Genomic DNA, 21262 nt, shown 5'->3' on the forward strand with positions numbered 1-21262 from the left:
TTTTTGAGATGGAGTTTTGCTCTTGTTGCCCAGGCTGGAGTGCAATGGTGTGATCTTGGCTCACTGCAACCTTTGCCTTCCTGGTTCAAGCGATCCTCCTGCCTCAGCTTCCCAGGTAGCTGAGATTACAGGCGCCTGCCACCACGCTTGGCTAATTTTGTATTTTTAGTAGAGATGGGGTTTCTCCATGTTGGTCAGGTTGATCTTGAACTTCCAACCTCAGGTGATCCAGCCTATTTTCTTTTCTTTTTAAAACCATATTGTATGGAGGTATCTACTAATACTTTGTATATAGCATTTTTTGTTCTATTACATAACTTTTAGTTGTATTGTATATATAATCTGACACACAATAAAGGGTAAAATTGCTTCCCCAAACCATACTTTTAATCAAAACCTAGAATCATCTGCAGTCCTTGTTAGAAAGGCAGGTTTCTAGAATCCTCTGAAGTTCTGATTAAATAAATTCCTTGGAAACCACGCACACACACACACACACACACACACACACACACAAAGATGACATTTTTCTCTAGATTGATCTTTAGTTTCAAAACAACGCCAATAAAAATTAAAACAGGCTTTTTTGTAGAGATTGACAAACTGATGCTAAAGCTATATGGACCATAACAAGGAATTTAAAAAACATTTCTGACAAAAAGTTGAAACACTGACATTATCTGATTTCAAATTTTATTATAAAACTGAAGTTATTTAGATAGTATGGTACTGGCAAAAGAATAAACATACAGATTGAAGAAACAGAATAGAAATTCTAAAAGAACCACACATGGGTGGCCAGTTGATTTTTGGCAAAGGTGCCAAGACAATTAATTGGGGAAAGAATAATCTTTTCAAAAAAGGGTGCTGGAATGATTGGATACCCATACGCCAAAAAAAGATAAAACACCAACAACCTCAAATCATACTTCATGCCATATGCAAAAATAGACTCAAAATGTATCAGAGACCTAAACATTAGAGGAAAACTGTAAAGCTGTTTAAAGAAACATGAGAAAATCTTTGTGACCTTGGGTTAAGCAAATATTTTTTTTAAAATAGAACATAAAACACATGAACTATAGAAGAAAAACATTGGTAAATTGGGACTTTATTAAAACCTTTCTCTCTCCAAAAGACATTGTTAAGTACATGAAAAGGAATGGCCAGGCACAGTAGCTCATGCCTATAATCTCAGCACTTTGGGAGGCCAAAACGGGCAGATGCCTGAGGTCGGCAGTTTGAGACCAGTCTGGCTAACATGTAGAAACCCTGTCTCTACTAAAAAATACAAAAATTAGCCAGGTGTGGTAGCAGTGCTTGTAATCCCAGCTACTTGGGAGGCTGTGGCACAAGAATCCCTTGAACCCAGGACGCAGAGGTTGCAGTGAGCTAAGATAGCACCACTGCACTCCAGCCTGGGTAACAGAGCAAGACTCTGTCTCAATAATAATAATAATAATGGAATGCTACACACTGAAAGATAATATCCACGAAATACAGATCTGATATTGAACTTGGATCCAGAATATAGGATGAACTTTTACAACCCAATAATAACACTTTACCAAAGAAGATAAATGGACGATGAATAAGCACATGAAAAGATGCTCACGTTATTGTTAGGAAAATTCACATTATATAAATTAAAGTCTTATTAGTATAAAATAGATCTACAACTCAGTAGCATGAAAACATACAACCTGATTTTTTAATTATTTTGAGACAGAGTCTCACTCTGTTGCCCTTCCTGGAGTGCAGTGGTGCAATCTCAGCTCACTGCAATCTCTGCCCCCTGGGTTTAAGCTATTCTCCTGCCTCAGCCTCCCCAATAGCTGGGATTACAGTCATGTGCCATCATACACAGCTAGTTTTTGTATTTTTTTTTCCCTAGGGTACATACGCAGATCATGCAAGATTGTTGCATAGGTACATTCATGGCAAGGTGGTTTGCTGCCTCCATCGCCCCATCACCTATACTGACATTTCTCCCCACGTTATCCCTCCCCACCCTCCCTCCCACCAGCTCCCCAACAATGGACCCTGGTGTGTGATGCTCCCCTCTCTTTGTCCATGTGTTCTCATTGTTCAACACCCACCTATGAGTAAGAACATGCGGTGTTTGATTTTCGTTCTTGTGTCAGTTTGCTGAGAATGATGGTTTCCAGGTTCATCCATGTCCCTACAAAGGACACGAACTCATCATTTTTTATGGCTGTGTAGTATTCCATGGTGTATATGTGCCACATTTTCTTTGTCCAGTCTACAATCGATGGGCATTTGGGTTGGTTCCAGGTCTTTGCTATTGTAAACAGTAGAGATGAGATTTCACCCTGTTGGTCAGGCTGGTCTTGAACTCCTGAGCTCAAGTGATCCCCCTGCCTTGGCCTCCCAAAGTGCTGGGATTGTGGGCACTAGCCACTGCACCTGGCCACATATAACCTGATTTTAAAATGGGCAGGTCCACCTTCAGCCTGGTGTGTGGTGAGTGGTCCTGGATGGGCCAGGGCACTGTGATCGCAGGAAGAGGCACGGGGTGCAGTCTTTAAAACATAACATAAAAATGGCTTCCAAAAGAGCTCTGGTCATCCTGGCTAAAGGAGCAGAGGAAATGGAGACGGTCATCCCTGTAGATGTCATGAGGTAAACTGGGATTAAGGTCACCATTGCAGGTCTGGCTGGAAAAGACCCAGTACAGTGTAGCCATGATATCTTCATTTGTCCTGATACCGGTCATGAAGATGCAAAAAAAGAGGAACCATATGATGTAGTGGTTCTACCAGGAGGTAATCTGGGTGCACAGAATTTATCCGAGTCTGCCGCTGTGAAGGAGCAGGAAAACCAGAAGGCACTGATAGCTGCCATCTGTGCAGGTCCTACTGCTCTATTGGCTCATGAAGTAGGTTTTGGAAGTAGTTACAACACACCAACTTGCTAAGGACAGAATGGTGAATGGAGGTCATGACACCTACTCTGAGAATTGTGTGGAAAAGGATGGCCTGATTCTTGTAAGCCGGGGGCCTGGGACCAGCTTTGAGTTTGTGCTTGCAATTGTTGAAGCCCTGAGTGGCAAGGAGGTGGCGGCTCAAGTGAAGGCTCCACTCATTCTTAAAGACTAAAGCAGGGAAATGTGACGAGTTAGGCATCCATTCTCACTGTGTTTGTGCTAAACAAAGCAAGGGTAGGTTAATGTGTTCAGAAGCCGCCATCATTACTGCTTTTGCAGAAGTAGAGTTGTGAAGTCACAACTACACAGAGATTTATCAACCTGCAAATTGTGTCTGTACATTTCTAAGCCTTGATTGCAGAATGAACAGGGCGTTTAGCAAACTAGAAATAAAAAACGAAAATGGGCAAAGCAGGAGTTCAAGACCACCCTGGGCAGCATAATGAGACTCTATCTCAAAAAAAAAAAAGCAGGGACAAAGGACCTCAATTGACAATTACCCAAAAAAAGACATAGGGCACTCTGGCCCACTCTGCCTATGGGACAGTCCTGCTTTGTCAATGGAGCAGCCATTCTGTTGCACCATGTTCCTCTAATAAACTTGCTTTCTTTAAAAAAAAAAAAAAAAGACAAAAAAATGGCCAATAAGCATATGAAAATATGTTCAACATCATTAATCATCAGGGAAATGTAAACCAAAACCACAATGAGCTGTCCCCTCACACCTGCTGGAAGGGCTATTATCAAAAAGAAAGGTGATAACAAGGTTATGGCAAAGGTGTGAAGAAAAGGGAACCCTTACACACTATTCATAGGAAGGTAGATTAGCACAGCCATTGTGGAAAATAGTATGGAGGCTCCTAAGAAAATTAAACATGAAATTACTATGACCCAAGGATTCTCTTCTGGGTATATACCCAAAGGAACAGAGCTGCCACATTGAAAAGATATCTGCACTCCCATGTTCACTGCAGTATTACAGCAGCCAAGATACGGAAATAACCGAGGTGTCCATCATTGGACAAATGGATAAAGAAACTGTGGTATGTACAGTCATGTGCTGCATAACAGTGTTTCAGTGAATGATGGGCCACATATACAACCGTGGTCTCACAAGGTTATCATACCATATCTTTACCTTTTCTATGTTTAGATACACAAATATTCACCATTGTGTTCTGACTGCCTGCAGTATTCAGAACAGCCACATGCTATACAGGTTCGTAGTCAAGCAGCAATAGGCTACGCCATATAGCCTAGGTATGTAGCAGGCTATCCCATCTAGATTTGTGGAAGTATATCCTATGACGTTCACACAACAAAAATTGCCTAACAACACATTTCCCAGAATACAGCCCCATCACTGTATCTATAGTGGAATATTATTCAGCCTTAAGAAAGGAGGAGATCCTGCCATTTGCCACAATAGGGTTGGCCCTGGAGGACATTATGCTAAGTGAAATATGCCATGCACAGAAGGAAAAATCTTGCATGATCTCACTTATATGTGAAATCTAAAAAAAACCAAAAGGCCAAATTGAGGAGACAGAAAATAAAACAGTGGTTACCAGAATTGGGGTGGAGGTGGGAGGAAGTGGGGTGACATAGGCCAAATGATACAAAGTAGCCTTGTATAGGACTAAGAAACTGAAAGCTCTAATGTGCATGAGGATTATAGTTAATAGTGTATTGTATTCAGGATTTTTGCCAAATGAGTAGATTATTACGGCCCTTGCCAGAGGAAAGATAAAAATGGCAATTCTGTGAGATGACGGATATGTTAATTTGTTTCACTATGGTAACCATTTTACTATATATCTATCTTATAATGTCATGTTATAAACCCTAAATATATACAATAAAATTTATTTTAAATAAATAAATTAATAATAATTGTTTTGCTCTTATGGAGCCCTGAAAAAACTCTAGAGGATCCCCAGGGCTCAGCAAACCACACATTGAGAATTGCTGATCTAATGCATAATTTGAGAAAACATTCCAAAACTAAAGGACATAAATTTCTACACTGAAAGACAGGCCGGGTGCGATGGCTCATGCCTATAATCCCAGCATTTTGGGAGGCCAAGGCAGGTGGATCATGAGGTCAGGAGTTCAAGATCAGCCTGGCCAACATGGTGATACCCCGTCTATACTAAAAATATAAAAATTAGCTGGGCATGGTGGCAGGCGCCTGTAATCCCAGCTACTCAGGAGGCTGAGGCAGGAGAATTGCTTGAAACTGGAAGGCAGAGGTTGCAGTGAGCCGAGATCATGCCATTGTACTCCAGCTTGGGTGAAAGAGTGAAACTCCGTCTCAAAAAAAAAAAAAAAAAAGAAAGGGCCAATTAGGCCCTGTAAAATAGGTAAACATAGGCCAACATCAGGCTTAGCATCATGAAAGAAATTATAAAACACTGGAGACAGATCTTATCAACTCCCAGAGATAAAAATAGGCCAAACCCAAAGATCAAGGACTCAGGATGACTTGGGTACTCAACAGCAACATTAGAGCCCAAAAAGCAATAGGCAGTGCCTTCAAAATTGTGAGGGAAAGGGACAGCCACAGTGACTCACACCTGTAATCCCAGCACTTTGGGAGGCCAAGGCAGGTGGATCACTTGAGGTCAGGTGTTCAAGACCAGCGTGGCCAACATGGTGAAACTCCATCTCTACTAAAAATAAAAAATTAGCTGGGGGTGGTGGCGTGAGCCTGTTATCCCAGCTACTCAGGAGGCTGAGGCAGGAGAATCACTTGAATCTGCGAGGCAGAGGTTGTAGTAATCCAAGATCATGCAACTATACTCCAGCCTGGGCAAAACAGTGAGACTCCATCTCAAAACAAACAAGCAAATTTTGAGGGATTGTGAGAGAACATGGATTCTAAGCTAGACTTTCACATCCAGGCAAACAATTAAGAGTGAGGATAGATATTAAGACATTTTCAGACAACCAGGGTCTCAATGACTTAACCTCCTATGCAACCATTGTCAAAAGGTGAGTGGAGGAGGGACTCCACTAAAGGAAGTGAACCAAGGAAGAAGATACCTGGAACCTGGAAAGCAAAGGAGCTGATTGAGGGAGAAGCAGAGCGAGCCTCTGCAAGACAGTGAAGATGACAGCTATGCACCAAGCCTGGAGAAACACCAGAGTGCCAGGAGCAGGGCACAGAGAACCACAGGGAGAGAGAATCACAGCCCAGAGCCAGGACTGCAGGATCCAGCTGCCCCACTCCAGAATAATCTTCTCTTCCACAGCTCTTTCTCAAGAGACATCTCTCTCTCTGGGCTGCTCCCCAGAAACAGATTGGAAAGCCACCCTCCTCCATGCTCAGGCTGGCGCCTGCCTTCACCTCTCCCTGGTGCAGAGGCTTTATCCTGCCCTCTCCTTTCCCTTCTGCCCCTGGTCCCACAGCCACAGCCACATCCCCACAGGCTCATTTGGGACCCCAAGCCAATTGGCTGTGCTGACCCCAGGAGGCGGGGTGGGGAGGGCGGGAGGCCCACCTTGGGAAACATGGCCACCATGCTGCTCAGGCACTCCCGGCGCTTCTCCTCCAGGACCCTCTGCTTGTCTGTCCAGGCCTGCAACCTGAGGACCTGCAGGTGGTTAATGTTTTTCAAGAAGATGTGGAGGTTCTGGGCCTTGTAGGAAGCCCCCGTTTCTCTCGTGATTTGTATATGGTTGAACACTTCTTGCCTGGGAAGAGAAGAGAAGCGATTTAGGGGGTGGAGAGGCCTCCTCCATCCCCCAAGTCTGTTAACCAGAGATGACTTTGTTTTCTTTAATTTCTCAGAGCAAAAAGAAATGGGAGGCTGTTGAGAGCTGGGGAAAATGGGGCAGAGAAAAATGGGAGGTGATATCAGGTGAAGAGCCTCGGGGCTGGGATGAAACAGGAAAAGAAAAGAAAGGAAGACAGGGGAGCACATTATGTGGGTTATGGGCAGGGCCACGGGAAGACAGGAAGAAAGAGGGAAGTGGCTTAGAGGAAAAGCCCCCACAGGGAGAGCAGCGGTCAGTGCCCTTCCTCCTGCACCTTCAGAGGTTGCCCAAGGCCTCAGGCCAGACTTGCTTTCCTGCCCTGCCTCAGGAGACCTTGTCCAGGCCTGGGGTGGCTCTCCCCATCCCCCACTGCCCTGTGTTCCTTCTCTCCCACTGGGTTTAGGCTCTGCCCACATATTGTAGTGGGTGGGTGCCAGGTGGGTTCCAGGGAGGACCTACCGGAGGCTCTGGAGGCGTCTGTAGAAGATGTACTTATGGCACAGGTACTGCAGCCTAAACGTGCCCAGCTCCATGGTGGTGGTGGTGAGCTCCAGCGCCTTGCTGCGCAGGTAGTGGGGCAGCCCCAACGCAGACTCCTCACTCAGGAGCTGCAGGTTCTTCCTCTGGGCCTCCATGTCCATGTGGTACACCTTCTTCTTAAGAGTTGCAGGGGATATCTGCAAAGAGGGCCGGGCCAGCCTTTGGATGGATGTCCCAGTGATAGGAAAGGAGGCAGATTTCTTGGGCCTCGTGGGAACTTGGTGGGCTCGTGATCTGTGGGTAGACGCCACTGAACTCATAGGTCTCTGCTTTCCCAGGGCAGGCTGCAGGGTACTAGGAGATGTGTGCAAGTGTGGCCTCCGGCTTTGGTGAGCAGATTGGGCCCGACTGGGGGTAGGCACTAAGGATAGCTCTGTCTTCTCCAAGTCCCTCCATCGACTGGTAACTGTGAAGATCCTCCTCTCCACATCCTCCCCTTGCTGCTCCAGCTCTCTCCTTGGGCTCTCCTGCTCCTTTTCCAGCTGGACCCATTTCCGCTGCTGCTCCCTGGCCAGGTCTTCCAGCTTCCACTGCCGCAGCTTCTCCTGGTGCTCCTGCTCCAGCAGGGCCCACTTCTTCTGCCGCTGCTGCCACATCTCCTCCTCCTCCAGCCACAGCTGCCTCCGCTTCTCCCAGCTGAGTTCCTCCTCCCAGGGCTCCTCTTGGCTCTCCGAGGGCACCTGCCTGGAGCTCTCTAGAGACAGCTGCTCCTTAGAATGGAACTTAATTTGGAGTCCTCCCTTCTCCTGGAAGTAGTCCTCCTGGTCTTCGTCTTTGTGGCTGGAGCTTTCTGCCGCCGGTCTGTCCCATTTCTTAGGAAGCTTGTGATCCACTGAGGGTAGAAACACAGGCTCAAGGCTCTCGGTGTCCTGGCTGCTGAACACATCTGCGACCCTCGAGTGCATAGTCATGGTGGAAAGCGGCTGGTGCCCTGCAGCTGTAGCACAATTGTCCTGCGCCGTGGCCATGGGACCTGGGGGAAGTGGTGAGAACAACTGCTCCTTTGTAGATTCCTGTTGGGTTTCCTCCGTGACTGTTTCTTTCCTTGGCAAGGTCTCTCTCTCAGGGGTACCCGGGGAGTCCACAGAAACCTCAGCCAGGTCTTCTGCTTGACCTGTAGCAGTCTGAGCCTTCTTCAATTGGAACTCCAAGGCCTGCTTCTTCAGGAGAATGTCATGGTACCTTCCCCCTAGGATCTCTACTTGCTTCAGCAGAGCATCGCTCCTGCTCTCAAGGACTTGCACAAACTGCTGGAAGTGCAGCCTCTGGCTGCTGAGCTCTTTGGTCGCCTGCATTTGCAGGCGCCTGTATTTGGTCTCCAGGCTCCTGTTCTCCTTGTGTTGGAGGATCAAGGCCTTGTTGAGGTTCTCCACCATAGCGGCCATGTACCTGATGGCCCTGACCTCCCCCTTGCTGAACATGGTCGAGTCCAGGAGCTCCTGCAGCATGGACGTCACCTCCAAGGCCTTCGTGTTCATGCTATGCTGGTCCTGGAGCATCTGTTCTGGGCTCAGTGGCTGAGGATGGGGTGGAGATGTCTGTGGGCTTCTTCCCCGCCAGCCCTGCCAGAAAGTGCGTTCGGACACTGGGAGAGGAAGAGAGAAAAAAGTCAGTGACCTCTCATGGGTCCCAAGGATCACACTGATTCCCCAAATCCTGCATGGCCAAAGTGGCAACGCCCTTAGGGATTTGGCAAAGAGAATGGAGCTGGGGCCGTATGTGGGGCCAGGGATGGTGCTGTCAGGACAGACCTCTGCTGGGTGCAGAGCTTGCCAAGAGCCCAGCCTCGGGGGTCTACCAGCTCCACTGCACCTGCAGAGCCCAGAGGGGCCTGGTGTAGGCAATCCAGCGCAGCTCACTGCAGCATCCTCCTGGTCCTCCATGTTCTCCTGGGGTAGAGTCATTTTTCTAATCATGCCACTTCCCGGCCTCAGCGTCTGTGTTTGCCTCCTATTGTCAGCTACCCAAACCCCTTACACCCATCCAGGAAGCCTGGTTTCCCTTTCCTATTAGCACTGGACTGCGTGGAGAATTTATCACATGGTCCTCTAACTGTTCATGTTTTATGTTGGTTTTTTTTAATAACTAATGTTTTTTTTTTTTCCATTTTGGGGATCCCAAAGTCCTTTGATACTCTGAAGAAAGCAGCAGACCCTCTCTTCCCAGGAAAATGCGCTACACACAGATTGTGCCCGCCGTATTCAAACCCACAGCAGCTCTCCATTTCTCAGAGGCTGGGTCATGGTGGTCTTTGTGCCCCCTCGGACCCACTATGTATAGAGCTGGTGGAGTGATTATCTTGGAGCACCCATTCCTCTGCCTGTTTCATAAACATCACTGCTAGAATGAACAGTGCTAACTTCAGATGAGGGGTAGAGGAAATATAAAAATTAAGGGATACTGAAGTTGGGCTAGCATCCAGCTAGTATTGTCAGAGAGGCCACGTGGCCTAGTTGCCCAGAGCTTAGATTCTGCAGTCAGATAACTTGGGTTTGAATCCCATCTTTTCCATTTGCCTTGGACAATTTTCCTAACTTCTCAGTGTCTCAGTTTCCCAATGTGAAAAATGGGGATAATCATAGAATCTATGTCATAGGACTTAGATTATGCATGTTTAGTGCCAAGTGCAGTAACAGGTACCTAGTAAGTGTTCAATAAATCATCCCTAAAAAGAAATAAATAAAGACACCGTCTTTACCATTCAGAAGTTTATAATCTAGCAAGGGACTAAGTATACAATAAGTGTATTTGAAGACATAGTACTGTACAGATTGCAGGAGAGATTGCCTCCTTTTCCACTTTCCCCTGCCTTCACCCTCCTGCTGACCTTGATTGATAATGGGGCTGGCCATGAGGAACAATGGTAAATGCTGATGGTTAACTATTGTCAATTAAGCCCTGAGCATGTTCCAAGCACGGTGTCAGACACCTCACACTGTGTGGAAGCCTCCCCACAAACCTGCAGCTACACAGTACCCTCCTCTGTTTATATACAAGGAAACTGAGGCTCAGGGAGATAAAGTCCTTGCCCATAGTGATACAACCAGAAATTAACAGAGATGCAGTTCAAACTCTTGAGTGAGATTAAGCAGCTAGAAAACCTATGTGTGGGGCCACAGGCTTTCCTTGTGGTCCCTTCTCTTCTCTGAGCTTCAATGTTCTCATCTACGAAATGCAAGAGTTCGATAATCTCAGGTTCTCCGAATGTTGACGGGAGTAAAAATCCAAGGTTCAACTGTTTGCTGATGGACCACCTCTGCAGCAGCCTCCAGCCGAGCCTCCCGAACCTTCTTGGCTCTGCTGCTGGGTTTGGAATGAGGAGAGGATGGTCCTCAGGCCCCAGCTGCTAACTCCAGCCCTCCAGGCCCCCCAGCTTTGTTCCTCAGAACCCGCATAAGACCACAGCTCCAGTGAGCATGCCAGGGACGTGTCTCTACATCACACCGCCCTCAGCCCTGGAGGACAGCTCAGAGCTGCTCAGTGCTTAGCCTGGGCTCAACCCCAGCCACTAACCACTGCCCATCCATCTCAAATCAAGCTTCTGTGATGAAGGAGGATTAGAAAGATCCCAGACCCCGCCTGTGACTTCTTCCTCTGCCATGGCATCCACCCCATCCTCACCCAGCTCCCTGCCCAGGTGTTCCTAGAACCTACCTTGTGACCTTTTCTTTTGTCCTTCAATAAGAGTGGAGCAAAGAGCAGTGAGTGACTCGATGCCTCTTTTGGTGGCAATGAGGGAGAGCGGTAGCACTTTCTCCGTCACCTCAATCCATTCATCCAGGGCTGCTTCTTCCTCTTCACTCTTCCTGGGCCCGATCTCATAGGTCAGAGTGTCACCTGGAGAAGGGATGGAGGAGCAGGCTGAGAGCACCCTGTCCTCCAGGGGGACCCAGACAGCCCTAGAGCACAGAGGTTACAGCGGCTGTGAGGTCACACTGATTTTACCTCTTACTAGATACGTGGTGTTGGGGAAGTCACTTACTCCCCTGAGCCTCAGTTTTCTTTCCTATAAAAGAATTGGGTGAAGATTAAGTGAGATAATACATGTGGAACAATTAACATGAGGACTGCCATGTAGAAATTCACAATGGGCATTTTATTTTTTTTGAGATGGAATCTTGCTCTGTAGCCCAGTGGAGTGCAGTGGCGCGATCTCGCCTCACTGAAACCTCCACCTCTCAGGTCCCAGTTCAAACAATTCTCCTACTTCAGCCTCCCAAGTAGCTGGGATTACAGGCATGAGCCACCATGCCCAGCTATTTTTTGTATTTTTTAGTAGTGATGGGGTTTCGCCATGTTGGCCAGTCTGGTCTTGAACTCCTGACCTCGTGATCTGCCGGCCTTGGCCTCCCAAAGTGCTGGGATTACAGGCATGAGCCACCGCACCCGGCCTACAATGGACATTAAATAATACTGTTGTCTGTACAGCAGGGAGGTATCTGACTTGTTATTGCTCTATGTCCATTATCTGGTCCAACATCTGGACAACTGAATTAATTAAGCAGAGTCAACAGCTCTCTCAGTCTTGAGGGCAACTGAGGGACCACTGATCTGAGAGCTTCCAGGCATAGGATAGCATGTTGGGGGGCAGGTCACCATCCTGATACCATCTTCCAACACTGAAGCATCCAGCACACAGCACAAAGGTCCTCTGATGGAATGACTCTGAGCTGAATGGGGAGTAGCACCTGGCTTTAGGGATTAATGCAGCTAGCCCACACCCAAATGGCTCTACCAGTTGCTCACAGTTGGTATCAGGGCCCATGCAGTAAAGGTCATTCAGTGTTTGAATGTCACCCAGGGGTGCTCTATAAAATAGCTAATGTGGGTTTGAATTTAGTTCCTATCCCACTCAAAAACAAGATGTCATAATGGACTTGTGACTTAGGCTTCATCATATATTCAGCTAATGTCATGATCTGTGATGTTTGGACACTTCTGTGTCTGCCCCTCAGGGGCATGGAGGTGATGTGCTATGACATGAGTGGTGGAATGCGTTACTGGAGAAGGGGATGTGTCCTGTGCTGTCCCTGTGCTCCCCTCCCAGAGAAAGCACAGTGCCCAGCCTGCAAACTCACCCCAGTCACCCAGCCAGTGGAGAATGTCATACAGGTGCTTCTCCTTCATCTTAGCATCTTTGGAGAAGGAGGCAATTTTGTCCAGCAAGATGAATCTCTTCTTGGCCTTTGGATCTGTCTGGTGAGATTTTGCCTTTTCTTTTAAATCATATCCTAATTTTTCCTGGAAGCAGTTGATAACACAATTGACGTTGTCTGAAATGTGTGAGAGCCGAGTAGAAATATCCTATAGAGAAGCAACAGATTGTAGTGTTAGGGCTGTGGACTCTGCAGCCAGAAGCCACATGCTAGCAGTGTGACCTTGGACAAGTCGCTTAGCCTCTTGCGGTCTCAGTTTTCTTATATTTAAAGTGGAAATCATTATCATACCTATGTCACAGGGTTTCCTGTAAGGATTAAATGAATTAATATTTTAAAGTGCTTTGACCAGTAGTACTTGGCACATCACACAAAAGGATTAGCTCCTATTATCATTGTGATTATTAAGAAGGTCAAGAAAGAATAGAATACCAAAACCCCACAGCAAACATTTCCTTAGAATTTCAGATGTTGCTGGGGGTTTCTGGATGTCTTTTCTCACAAGGATCCACAGGCAACAGAAGCTTGGAAGTGAGGCCCCAAGAAACCCTAGGATCAGAGGCTCAAGTAAAAAATGTAGCACAGGCGGTGTACAGGGTGATTTGAGCCTTTGGCCATTTCCCCAACCCCCATGAACTTCCTGGGGTCAGCTTGGGGGATTCTGGAGGGTTGCCAAAAACAGATTCTGGGTCCCTTCTCCTGCCCTCTAGGACCCACCATGATGTGCCTCAGGGCTATCCTTGAGCTTCCTGCCCCCTTCCCTGGGGGCTGCCCCTTTCTGGCCCCAGCCCTGCCTTAGGCAGGTGGTTGCTTTCAGCCCACCCTGCAGAGGCCAAGTTTAGGAGACAGGTAATTTATACTAATCTGTCTGCAGACCTGGGTTGCTGATATCCTAGGACCCCCAGGGACCCAGAGCTGGAATCTCTTTCAAACCTGGGGTCAGTCCCTAGCCTCCGTATCAGATCTCAATGTAAGCGTGATTCCTTCATTTCAGGGGGTACCTCTTGAGCACGAGTTAGCTGGGCAGCCTCAATCCTCAAGATGATGGCTTTCACTGATGTAGGAGTCGCCAACTGTGGGGGGTCATCTTTCTCCATTTTGGATCACTCTGTCAGTCACAAGATATCCTGTGTCTCTGGTCCACAGGCCTGGACACATAGTGTTGTCTGCTTTGAAGGTTAAGGGCACCAGGGTGTCTTCTGGGTACCCTCTGCCCAGGCACAGCTCCTCCGGTAACTGTCAAACGCCAGGTTCCAACTGATCTTCTTTTCCCAGTGACATCATCAGTTTGATTATAAGAATTACATGCCCCACTACCTAGCTTTTTGTCCATTACCTAACATATATTTGTTTGACTTGTTGCTTTATAAAAATTACTAAATGTTGTGTTCCCAAACAAAACATTAATGTCTAAAAATAAGAAAAAGCAATTAGCAAAAGTTATTTTCCCAAAGAAAATATTTTGAATTTCTAAAAATTAGAGCCAATCAAGAACCAAATGGAGGCCAGGCTCAGTGGCTTATGTCTGTAATTCCAACAATTTGGGAGGCCGAGGTGGGAGGATCACTTGAGCCCAAGAGTTTGAGACCAGCCTGGGCAACATGGTGAGACCCTATCTCTACAAAAAAAAAATTAAAAATAGGCTGGGTGCGATAGCTCACACCTGTAATCGCAGCACTTTGGGAGGCCCAGGAAGGCAGATCACAAGGTCAGGAGTTTGAGACCAGCCCGGCCAATATGGTGAAACCCCGTCTCTACTAATAATACAAAAATTAGCTGGGCATGGTTGTGGGCACCTGTAACCCCAGCTACTTGGGAGGCTGAGGCATGAGAATCGCTTGAACCTGGGAGGAAGAGGTTGCAGTGAGCCAAGATCACACCACTGTACTCCAGCCTGGGCGACAGAGTGAGACTGTCTCAAAAAAAAAAAAAATTTTTTTTTTTTTTTTTTTTTTTTTGGACGGAGTTTCACTCATGTTACCCAGGCTGGAGTGCAATGGCGCCATCTCGGCTCACCGCAACCTCCGCCTCCTGGGTTCAGGCAATTCTCCTGCCTCAGCCTCCTGAGTAGCTGGGATTACAGGCATGTGCCACCATGCCCAGCTAATTTTTTGTAGTTTTTAGTAGAGACGGGGTTTCACCATGTTGACCAGGATGGTCTCAATCTCTTGACCTCATGATCCACCCGCCTCGGCCTCCCAAAGTGCTGGGATTACAGGCTTGAGCCACCGCGCCCGGCCAATTTTTTTTTTTTTTTTTTTTTTTTTAAATAATAGCCTGGCATGGTGGAGCATGCTTGGAATCCCAGCTACTTGAGAGGTTGAGGCGGGAGGATCACTTGAGCCCAGGAGGTCAAGTCTACAGTGAGCCATGTTCATGCCACTACACCTCAACCTAGGTGATAGAGACCCTGTCTCTCTCTCTCTCTCTTTCTCTCTCTCTCTCTGTCTCTCTCTCTCTTACACACACACACATGCATGTGCGCACACACACATACACAAGAGGGAGGGACATCCCATAATAATAAAGGTATCAATTAATAAAGGGGATATAATTTTAACTGTGTATATACCTAATAACATTGCTTCAAAATACGTGAAGCAAAAAGCTTCCAGACTGAAAGGAGGAATAGATAAATCCAAAATTATAGTTGGAGATTCCAACATTTCTCCTGCAGGAGTTGACAGAAGTAACAAAAAATAATTAACATATAGAGGTTTTGAAAACTACTATCAACCAACTTGACTTCATTGACAGTCATGAAACACTTCACCCAACAACAGGACACATATTATTCCCTATACATATGGAACAGTGATCATATAGACCATAATTTGGGCCATAAAACAAGTATCAATTAATCTAAGAAGGCTAAAATCATACAAAACATGTTCTCTGACCACTATGGTATTAAACTATAAATCAATAATTGAGAGATCTTTGGAAAATTCCCAAATATTTTACAAATTAAGCAATATACTTCCATATAACCATAAGTCAAAAAGGAAATTGCAGGGAAAGTTATGAAATACTTTGAACTGAGTAAAAATAAAAACATCAAAATTTTGAGGATGCTGCCAAATCAATGCTTAGAGGAAAAAACTAGAAAAGGAAGACAGAAAAACCCAAAATAAGCAGAAGGAAGGAAACAATAAGGATAAGAATAGAGCCCAATAGAATAGAAAACAAACAAAAATAGAAGAAAATCAATTCAACTAAAATCTGATGTTTTGAAAAGATTAATACAATTGATAAAACTCTAGCCATATTTCCCAGGACATCACTACAGACTCTACAGTGGGAATAGTGACAGAGCATCATGAAAACCTTTATGCCAATAAAGTTGGTAAATTAGATGAAATGGGCAAATTCTTTAACATACACAACCTATCAATGCTCACTAAAGAAAAAAAAGCTCTGAATATCCATAAATCTACTAAAGAAATTGGATTTGTAATAGAAAACCTTTCCCTTAAAGAAAACTCCAGCCCCAGATAGTTTAATTGGCAAGTTCTACCAAACATTTAAGGAAAACAAGATATAATTCTATAACAACTCTTTCAAAAAATTGAATAGTAAAGAACACCTCTCGGCTGGGCGCAGTGGCTCATGCCTATAATCGCAACACTTTGGGAGGCCAAGGTGGTTGGATCACGAGGTCAAGAGATTGAGACAATTCTGGCTAACATGGTGAAACCCTGTCTCTACTAAAAATACAAACATTAGCTGGGTATGGTGGCTCTTGCCTGTCAAACCAGCTACTTGGGAGGCTGAGGCAGGAGGATCACTGAGTCCAGGGAGGTTAAGGCTCCAGTGAGCCGTGATCACACCACTGCATTCCAGCCTGGGCAATAGAGCGAGATTCCATCTCAAAAAAGAAAAGAAGATATACAAATGGCGAATAAGCACATAAAAAGATTCTGAACTCATTAGTCATTGCATTAGGGAAATGCAAGTTAAAACCATGAGATCCCAGCTCTGATAAGAATGACTCAGGATTAAAAAGTGTGACAATAACAAGTGTTCTGGCAAATGGATAAACAAATTGTAGTATGTCCATGCGATGAAATATACCATTTCACATTTCAAAGGAATGAACTACTGACACATGCAATGACATGAAAAATTTCAAAAGCATTATACTAATGAAAGAAGCCAGACACAAACTCCTAGGAACTATGTAATTACACTCATATGAAATTCTAGGAAGGCAAAACGATAGTTGCAGAAACCAGATCAGCAGATCCCAGAAGCCAGGTCAGCAGAGAGGAGACTGACTGCAAAAGGGCACAATGGTATTTGAGTAAAAGAAATGATGACAGTGATGGTCACATGACTGGATACATTTGTGAAAACTCATTGTATTGTACACTTAAAATTGATGAATTTTATTATATGTAAATTATACCTCAATAAAGTTGATTTTTAAAAAATACAATGTTTTGTAATACTCTAGACTGTGGGGGGATTGTGGGTAGCCAGGGAAAAGGGCTAGAAGTTAGGGAGGTACTGGAGGGTGTTAGGAAATAACTCTTCCTGCTTTCTCATTGAGGAGTCTCCTTTATTTGCATACCCTTCTCCCCTGGGACTGGGAAGCTCCCTCTTGTAGACAAACTCCCTCTTAGCCCCTCTTACAGGAGCAGCGTGGTACCTGGCTACAACACCTCCACTACAGTTCAAAGGCCAGGGTTTGGTAATCAGTATCCTGGGAGAGATGTTTACAAACTTTAAAACAAACCAACAAAAAATCAGCTTCTCAAACAAAGCTTTATGCAGTCTTTCACTAACCAAAACAAAAGCATTAATTATTTTGGCAGGAGGTGGTAGCTCACACCTGTAATCCCAGCACTTTGGGAGGCCACGGCAGGCAGATGGCTTGAACCCAGAAGTTTGAGACCAGCCTGGGCAAAATGGTGAAACCCCATCTTTACAAAAAATACAAAAATTAGCCAGGGTGGTAATACATGCCTGTAGACCCAGCTACTCAGGAGGCCGAGGTGGGAGGATCACCTGAGCCTGGGAGGCAGGGGCTGCAGTGAACCTAGGCCACACCACTGCACTCTATCCTGGGTGTCAGAATGAGACCCTCCCTCAAAAAAAAAAAAAAAAGCAATATTTTATTGGTATACATTTACATTATAAGTTGAACTTCATGATATCTATTATAAAGTCATATAATGTCAACAGGCCTGTTTTCATGAACCCAGAAATGTGATATTCATTGTATATATATATTTTTTCTTTTTTTTTCTTTAAGTTTGGTAGAAGCCCATCATATGTATATTCTTTTTTTTTTTTTAAAGATGGGGTTTCTCCATGATGGCCAGGCTGGTCTTGAACTCCTGACCTCAGGTGATCCACCCACCTCAGCCTCCCAAAGTGCTAGGATTACAGGCATGAGCCACTGCGCCCGGCCCATATGTATATTCTTAAACTACTGTTTTAAAACCAGTTAAAATATACATTCTGGGTAAAAAAAATAGTAGTTTGAACATAAGCATCCAAATTTGTACATGGAAAACCCATATAGCAAAGGAATTTTTTTTTTTTTTTGAGACAGTGTTTCTCTGTCAACAGCCAGGCGCCAGGCTGGAATGCAGTGGCATGATCTCCACTCACCGCAACCTCCGCCTCCTAAGTTAAAGCAATTCTCCTGCCTCAGCCTCCTGGGTAGCTGGGACTACAGGCACATGCCACCATGCCCAGCTAATTTTTTTTGTATTTTTAGTAGAGATGGGGTTTCACCATGTTGGCCAGGATGGCCTCGATCTCTTGACCTTGTGATCTGCCTGCCTCAGCCTCCCAAAGTGCTGGGATTACAGGCTTGAGCCACCGTGCCCGGCCAGCAGAGGAATTTTTAAAGGCATAAATCCATGAGGATAGGGAAACAGGAGAAGAGGCAAGAGCAAAATATTTCAGAAGTGGAAACCGATGGATTAGAGGTTACTCACTTATACGAGAGAAGGACAGATCCTAAGGCAGCGGCAGAACCATATGGCAAACAGAATTGGTTGTGCCATACCAGAGTCTCCTTCGTCTGACCACCCTGAGAAGGAAAACCTAGGAATGTTGACATCAGAAGTTCCCAGCCAAATCACCGTGCAAAGAAGCTCTTGTCTGACAAGCCTGTCCATCTACCACCTGAATAGACAGAGAACAAATGCTTCCAGTCAGCTTTTAGGTGACCCATCCTTAAGTGTGAGCAGAAAACCAAGGATTCTTTTTTTTTTCCCCCTAGTGTCATCAGAAAAGACAACCAAGGATTCTAAGACTTCCAAGAAAAGAATCTAATGTAGAAGACAGAGACCAAAACAACAGAAAAAGAAATTTGGAGCAGAGATTATGCAGAGAAAACAAAAATGACAGAACTATCAGTAATAGCTTCTGAGATAAGATAACCCTGAAATAATATATGTTATGTTTTTTAAAAAGGACAATTCAGAGAATAAAAATAAAGTGAAAGTGATTAAAATCTTTAAAATATGGAAAAACCGGTGGCTCACGCCTGTAATCCCAGCACTTTGGGAGGCTGAGGCGGGTGGATCACGAGGTCAGGAGTTTGAGACCAGCCTGACCAATATGGTGAAACCCCGTCTCAAATAAATAAATAAAAATGAAAAAAAAGGCCGGGCGCGGTGGCTCACGCCTGTAATCCCAGCACTTTGGGAGGCCGAGGCGGGTGGATCACGAGGTCAAGAGATCGAGACCATCCTGGTCAACATGGTGAAACCCCGTCTCTACTAAAACTACAAAAAATTAGCTGGGCATGGTGGCACATGCCTGTAATCCCAGCTACTCAGGAGGCTGAGGCAGGAGAATTGCCTGAACCCAGGACGCGGAGGTTGCGGTGAGCCGAGATTGCGCCGAGCCGAGATTGCGCCATTGCACTCCAGCCTGGGTAACAAGAGTGCAACTCCGTCTCAAAAAAAAAAAAGAAAAAAAAGAAAAAAAAATTTAAAGTTGATTTCAACTTCTAAATATGTATTTGTTTACTATCAATTGTTCATGCTCAAAATGTTATATTTTAATGTCAAATTAAAATACAATGAAAGGTAATTTAGATTAAACCCTCTTCAATAAAGAATTTGTAAGATTAAAAAAATTTTTTTAGCCTTGATTTGAAACTGCATAAGAAATTTAAATTCCAGTAAATAAATGAGTTTTTGATAAGTAAGGAAAAAAAGATATGGAAAAACTCAGAAGAAGAATAGGGAGATAAAGTTGAGGAAACCTCCCAGAAAATAAAGTAAAAAAGATTCAAAGCTAGAGAGAAAAATAAGAAATTAGAAGGACCAGTTCAACAGGTCCATCATCCAAGTAATAGGAGTTCCAAAGAAGAAAGAATAAAGAAAATAGGAAGAAATCACCTATAGGATGATTCAAGATTATTCCCCAAAAGTGAGGGGCACTGAGTGTCTAGCACAATGGAAGAAAATAGCCTCTCACCAAGACATATCACTGCAATTTCAGAACACTGGAAATAAGAAGTTCAGAGAGGGGGAAAGGCACCCAGAAAGGACAAAGAATTAAAAGGCTTCAGACTTCTCATTCTCTACAGCAGTGTCAGAAGCTAGAAGACTGTATAGCAATGCCTTTATAATTCTAAAGGAATTCAGTACCCAGACGAACAACCAATCCAAGGGTCACAGTTGAAAAATGACAATGGCAAACATGCAAAGTTCCAAAATAATTTACTGCTCCCTTTCTCAGGAAGCTTCTGGAAGATGGTTTCCTCCAAAAAGTGCGTGTATTATAAATCAAGAAAAACACAGGCACGGGTGGGAATCAGAAGCTGGCTGGTGTGTGGGGGAGGGTTTTGTTGCTCTAGGGAGATTCTTCAAGCAATCACCGTGTCAACAGACACAGATGTTTCCCTTTCTTCTTATGATGAAAATCAGGAATCCAAACTTATTCGAAAAGCTAAAGAGGCACCATTCATCCCCACTGGATAGTAGGCCTGGCAGCAATTGTTGCATATAGATTTTATACCTTGAAGAGCAGGGGAAATACTAAAATGTCCCATCATCTGACCACAGGTTTGTGGCAGCCCAAGGGTCTGTTAAAGTAGCAACGACTGTTGGTATGGGCTACTATTCCATGTATCGGGAATTCTGGGCAAAACCTACACCTTAGAAGAGATGCTGTCTTGGTCTTGGAGGAGCTTGCTTTAGTCTTTTTTTTTTTTTTTTTTTTTTTGAGATGTGCAGGGGCACAATCTCACTGCAACTTCCCCCTCCCAAGTTCAAGCCATTCTCCTGCCTCAGCCTCCTGAGTAGCTGGGATTACAGGTACTCACCACCACACCCAGCTAATTTTTGTATTTTTTTAGTAGAGATCGGGTTTTATCATATTGGCCAGGTTGGTCTCAAACTCCTGACCTCAAGTGATTCTCCCACCTCAGCTTCCCAAAGTGGCTGGGATTACAGGCGTGAGCCACCACACCCGGCATATCAGAATAATTTTTAAACGTCATCTTGAAACAGAAACACGTATTTCAAGCACTCATGCAAAGGTAACTGAAGAACACTTTTAAAATGGGTGCGTTGTTTATTTTCTCGACAAGAATTGTAAACATTAAACTGAACATATTACCTATAATGGAATTGATTAATGATTTATAAGCAAGCTGGTTTGCACAGATGTTATACAAAAGCTTTTATATACTACAGAATGCCATTACACTTGTGAAATTCTCTTGTGTAACCTGAATTTACACTCCATGGTGATAACATGGTATAGGCATTGTTATAAAAATAAGTGACCATGTCAAAAAAAGAAAGAGAAAGCAAGAAAGCAAGCAAGAAAGAAAGAAAGAAAAGAAGAACATACAATATGGCAAATAAAAATCCAACAAAACAGT

At 44.7% G+C, this 21262-nt stretch overlaps 2 protein-coding genes and 2 pseudogenes across 5 annotated transcripts in view; 3 read left to right on the forward strand and 1 right to left on the reverse strand.

The window, feature by feature from the left end:
- The window catches only part of FAM186B (family with sequence similarity 186 member B), a 20782-nt gene extending 7283 nt beyond the window's left edge, over nucleotides 1–13499 (reverse strand). The window contains exons 1-5 of the mRNA XM_017545785.2: nucleotides 13404–13499; nucleotides 12325–12550; nucleotides 10901–11083; nucleotides 7166–8831; nucleotides 6451–6643 (exon numbers count right to left, since the gene is read on the reverse strand). Of these exons, the coding sequence (XP_017401274.1) occupies nucleotides 6451–6643; nucleotides 7166–8831; nucleotides 10901–11083; nucleotides 12325–12550; nucleotides 13404–13499 (2364 nt within the window). The remainder of the gene's footprint in view (nucleotides 1–6450; nucleotides 6644–7165; nucleotides 8832–10900; nucleotides 11084–12324; nucleotides 12551–13403) is intronic.
- The window catches only part of PRPF40B (pre-mRNA processing factor 40 homolog B), a 74481-nt gene that overhangs the window by 27963 nt on the left and 25256 nt on the right, over nucleotides 1–21262 (forward strand). Inside the window, exon 1 of one of the 4 annotated variants that reach the window (XM_037744688.1) lies at nucleotides 12364–12445. The exons of the other annotated variants lie outside the window; for them this stretch is intronic. The gene's annotated coding sequence lies outside the window, so the exon portion shown is untranslated. Of the gene's footprint in view, nucleotides 1–12363; nucleotides 12446–21262 lie in introns of those variants that run through there. 4 annotated transcript variants of the gene reach the window in all.
- LOC108316060 lies at nucleotides 2400–3124 on the forward strand (annotated as a pseudogene).
- Nucleotides 19417–20557, forward strand: LOC119473738 (annotated as a pseudogene).

The sequence above is a fragment of the Cebus imitator genome, unplaced genomic scaffold (assembly GCF_001604975.1).
Source record: "Cebus imitator isolate Cc_AM_T3 unplaced genomic scaffold, Cebus_imitator-1.0 Scaffold181, whole genome shotgun sequence".
Lineage (NCBI taxonomy): Eukaryota > Metazoa > Chordata > Mammalia > Primates > Cebidae > Cebus > Cebus imitator.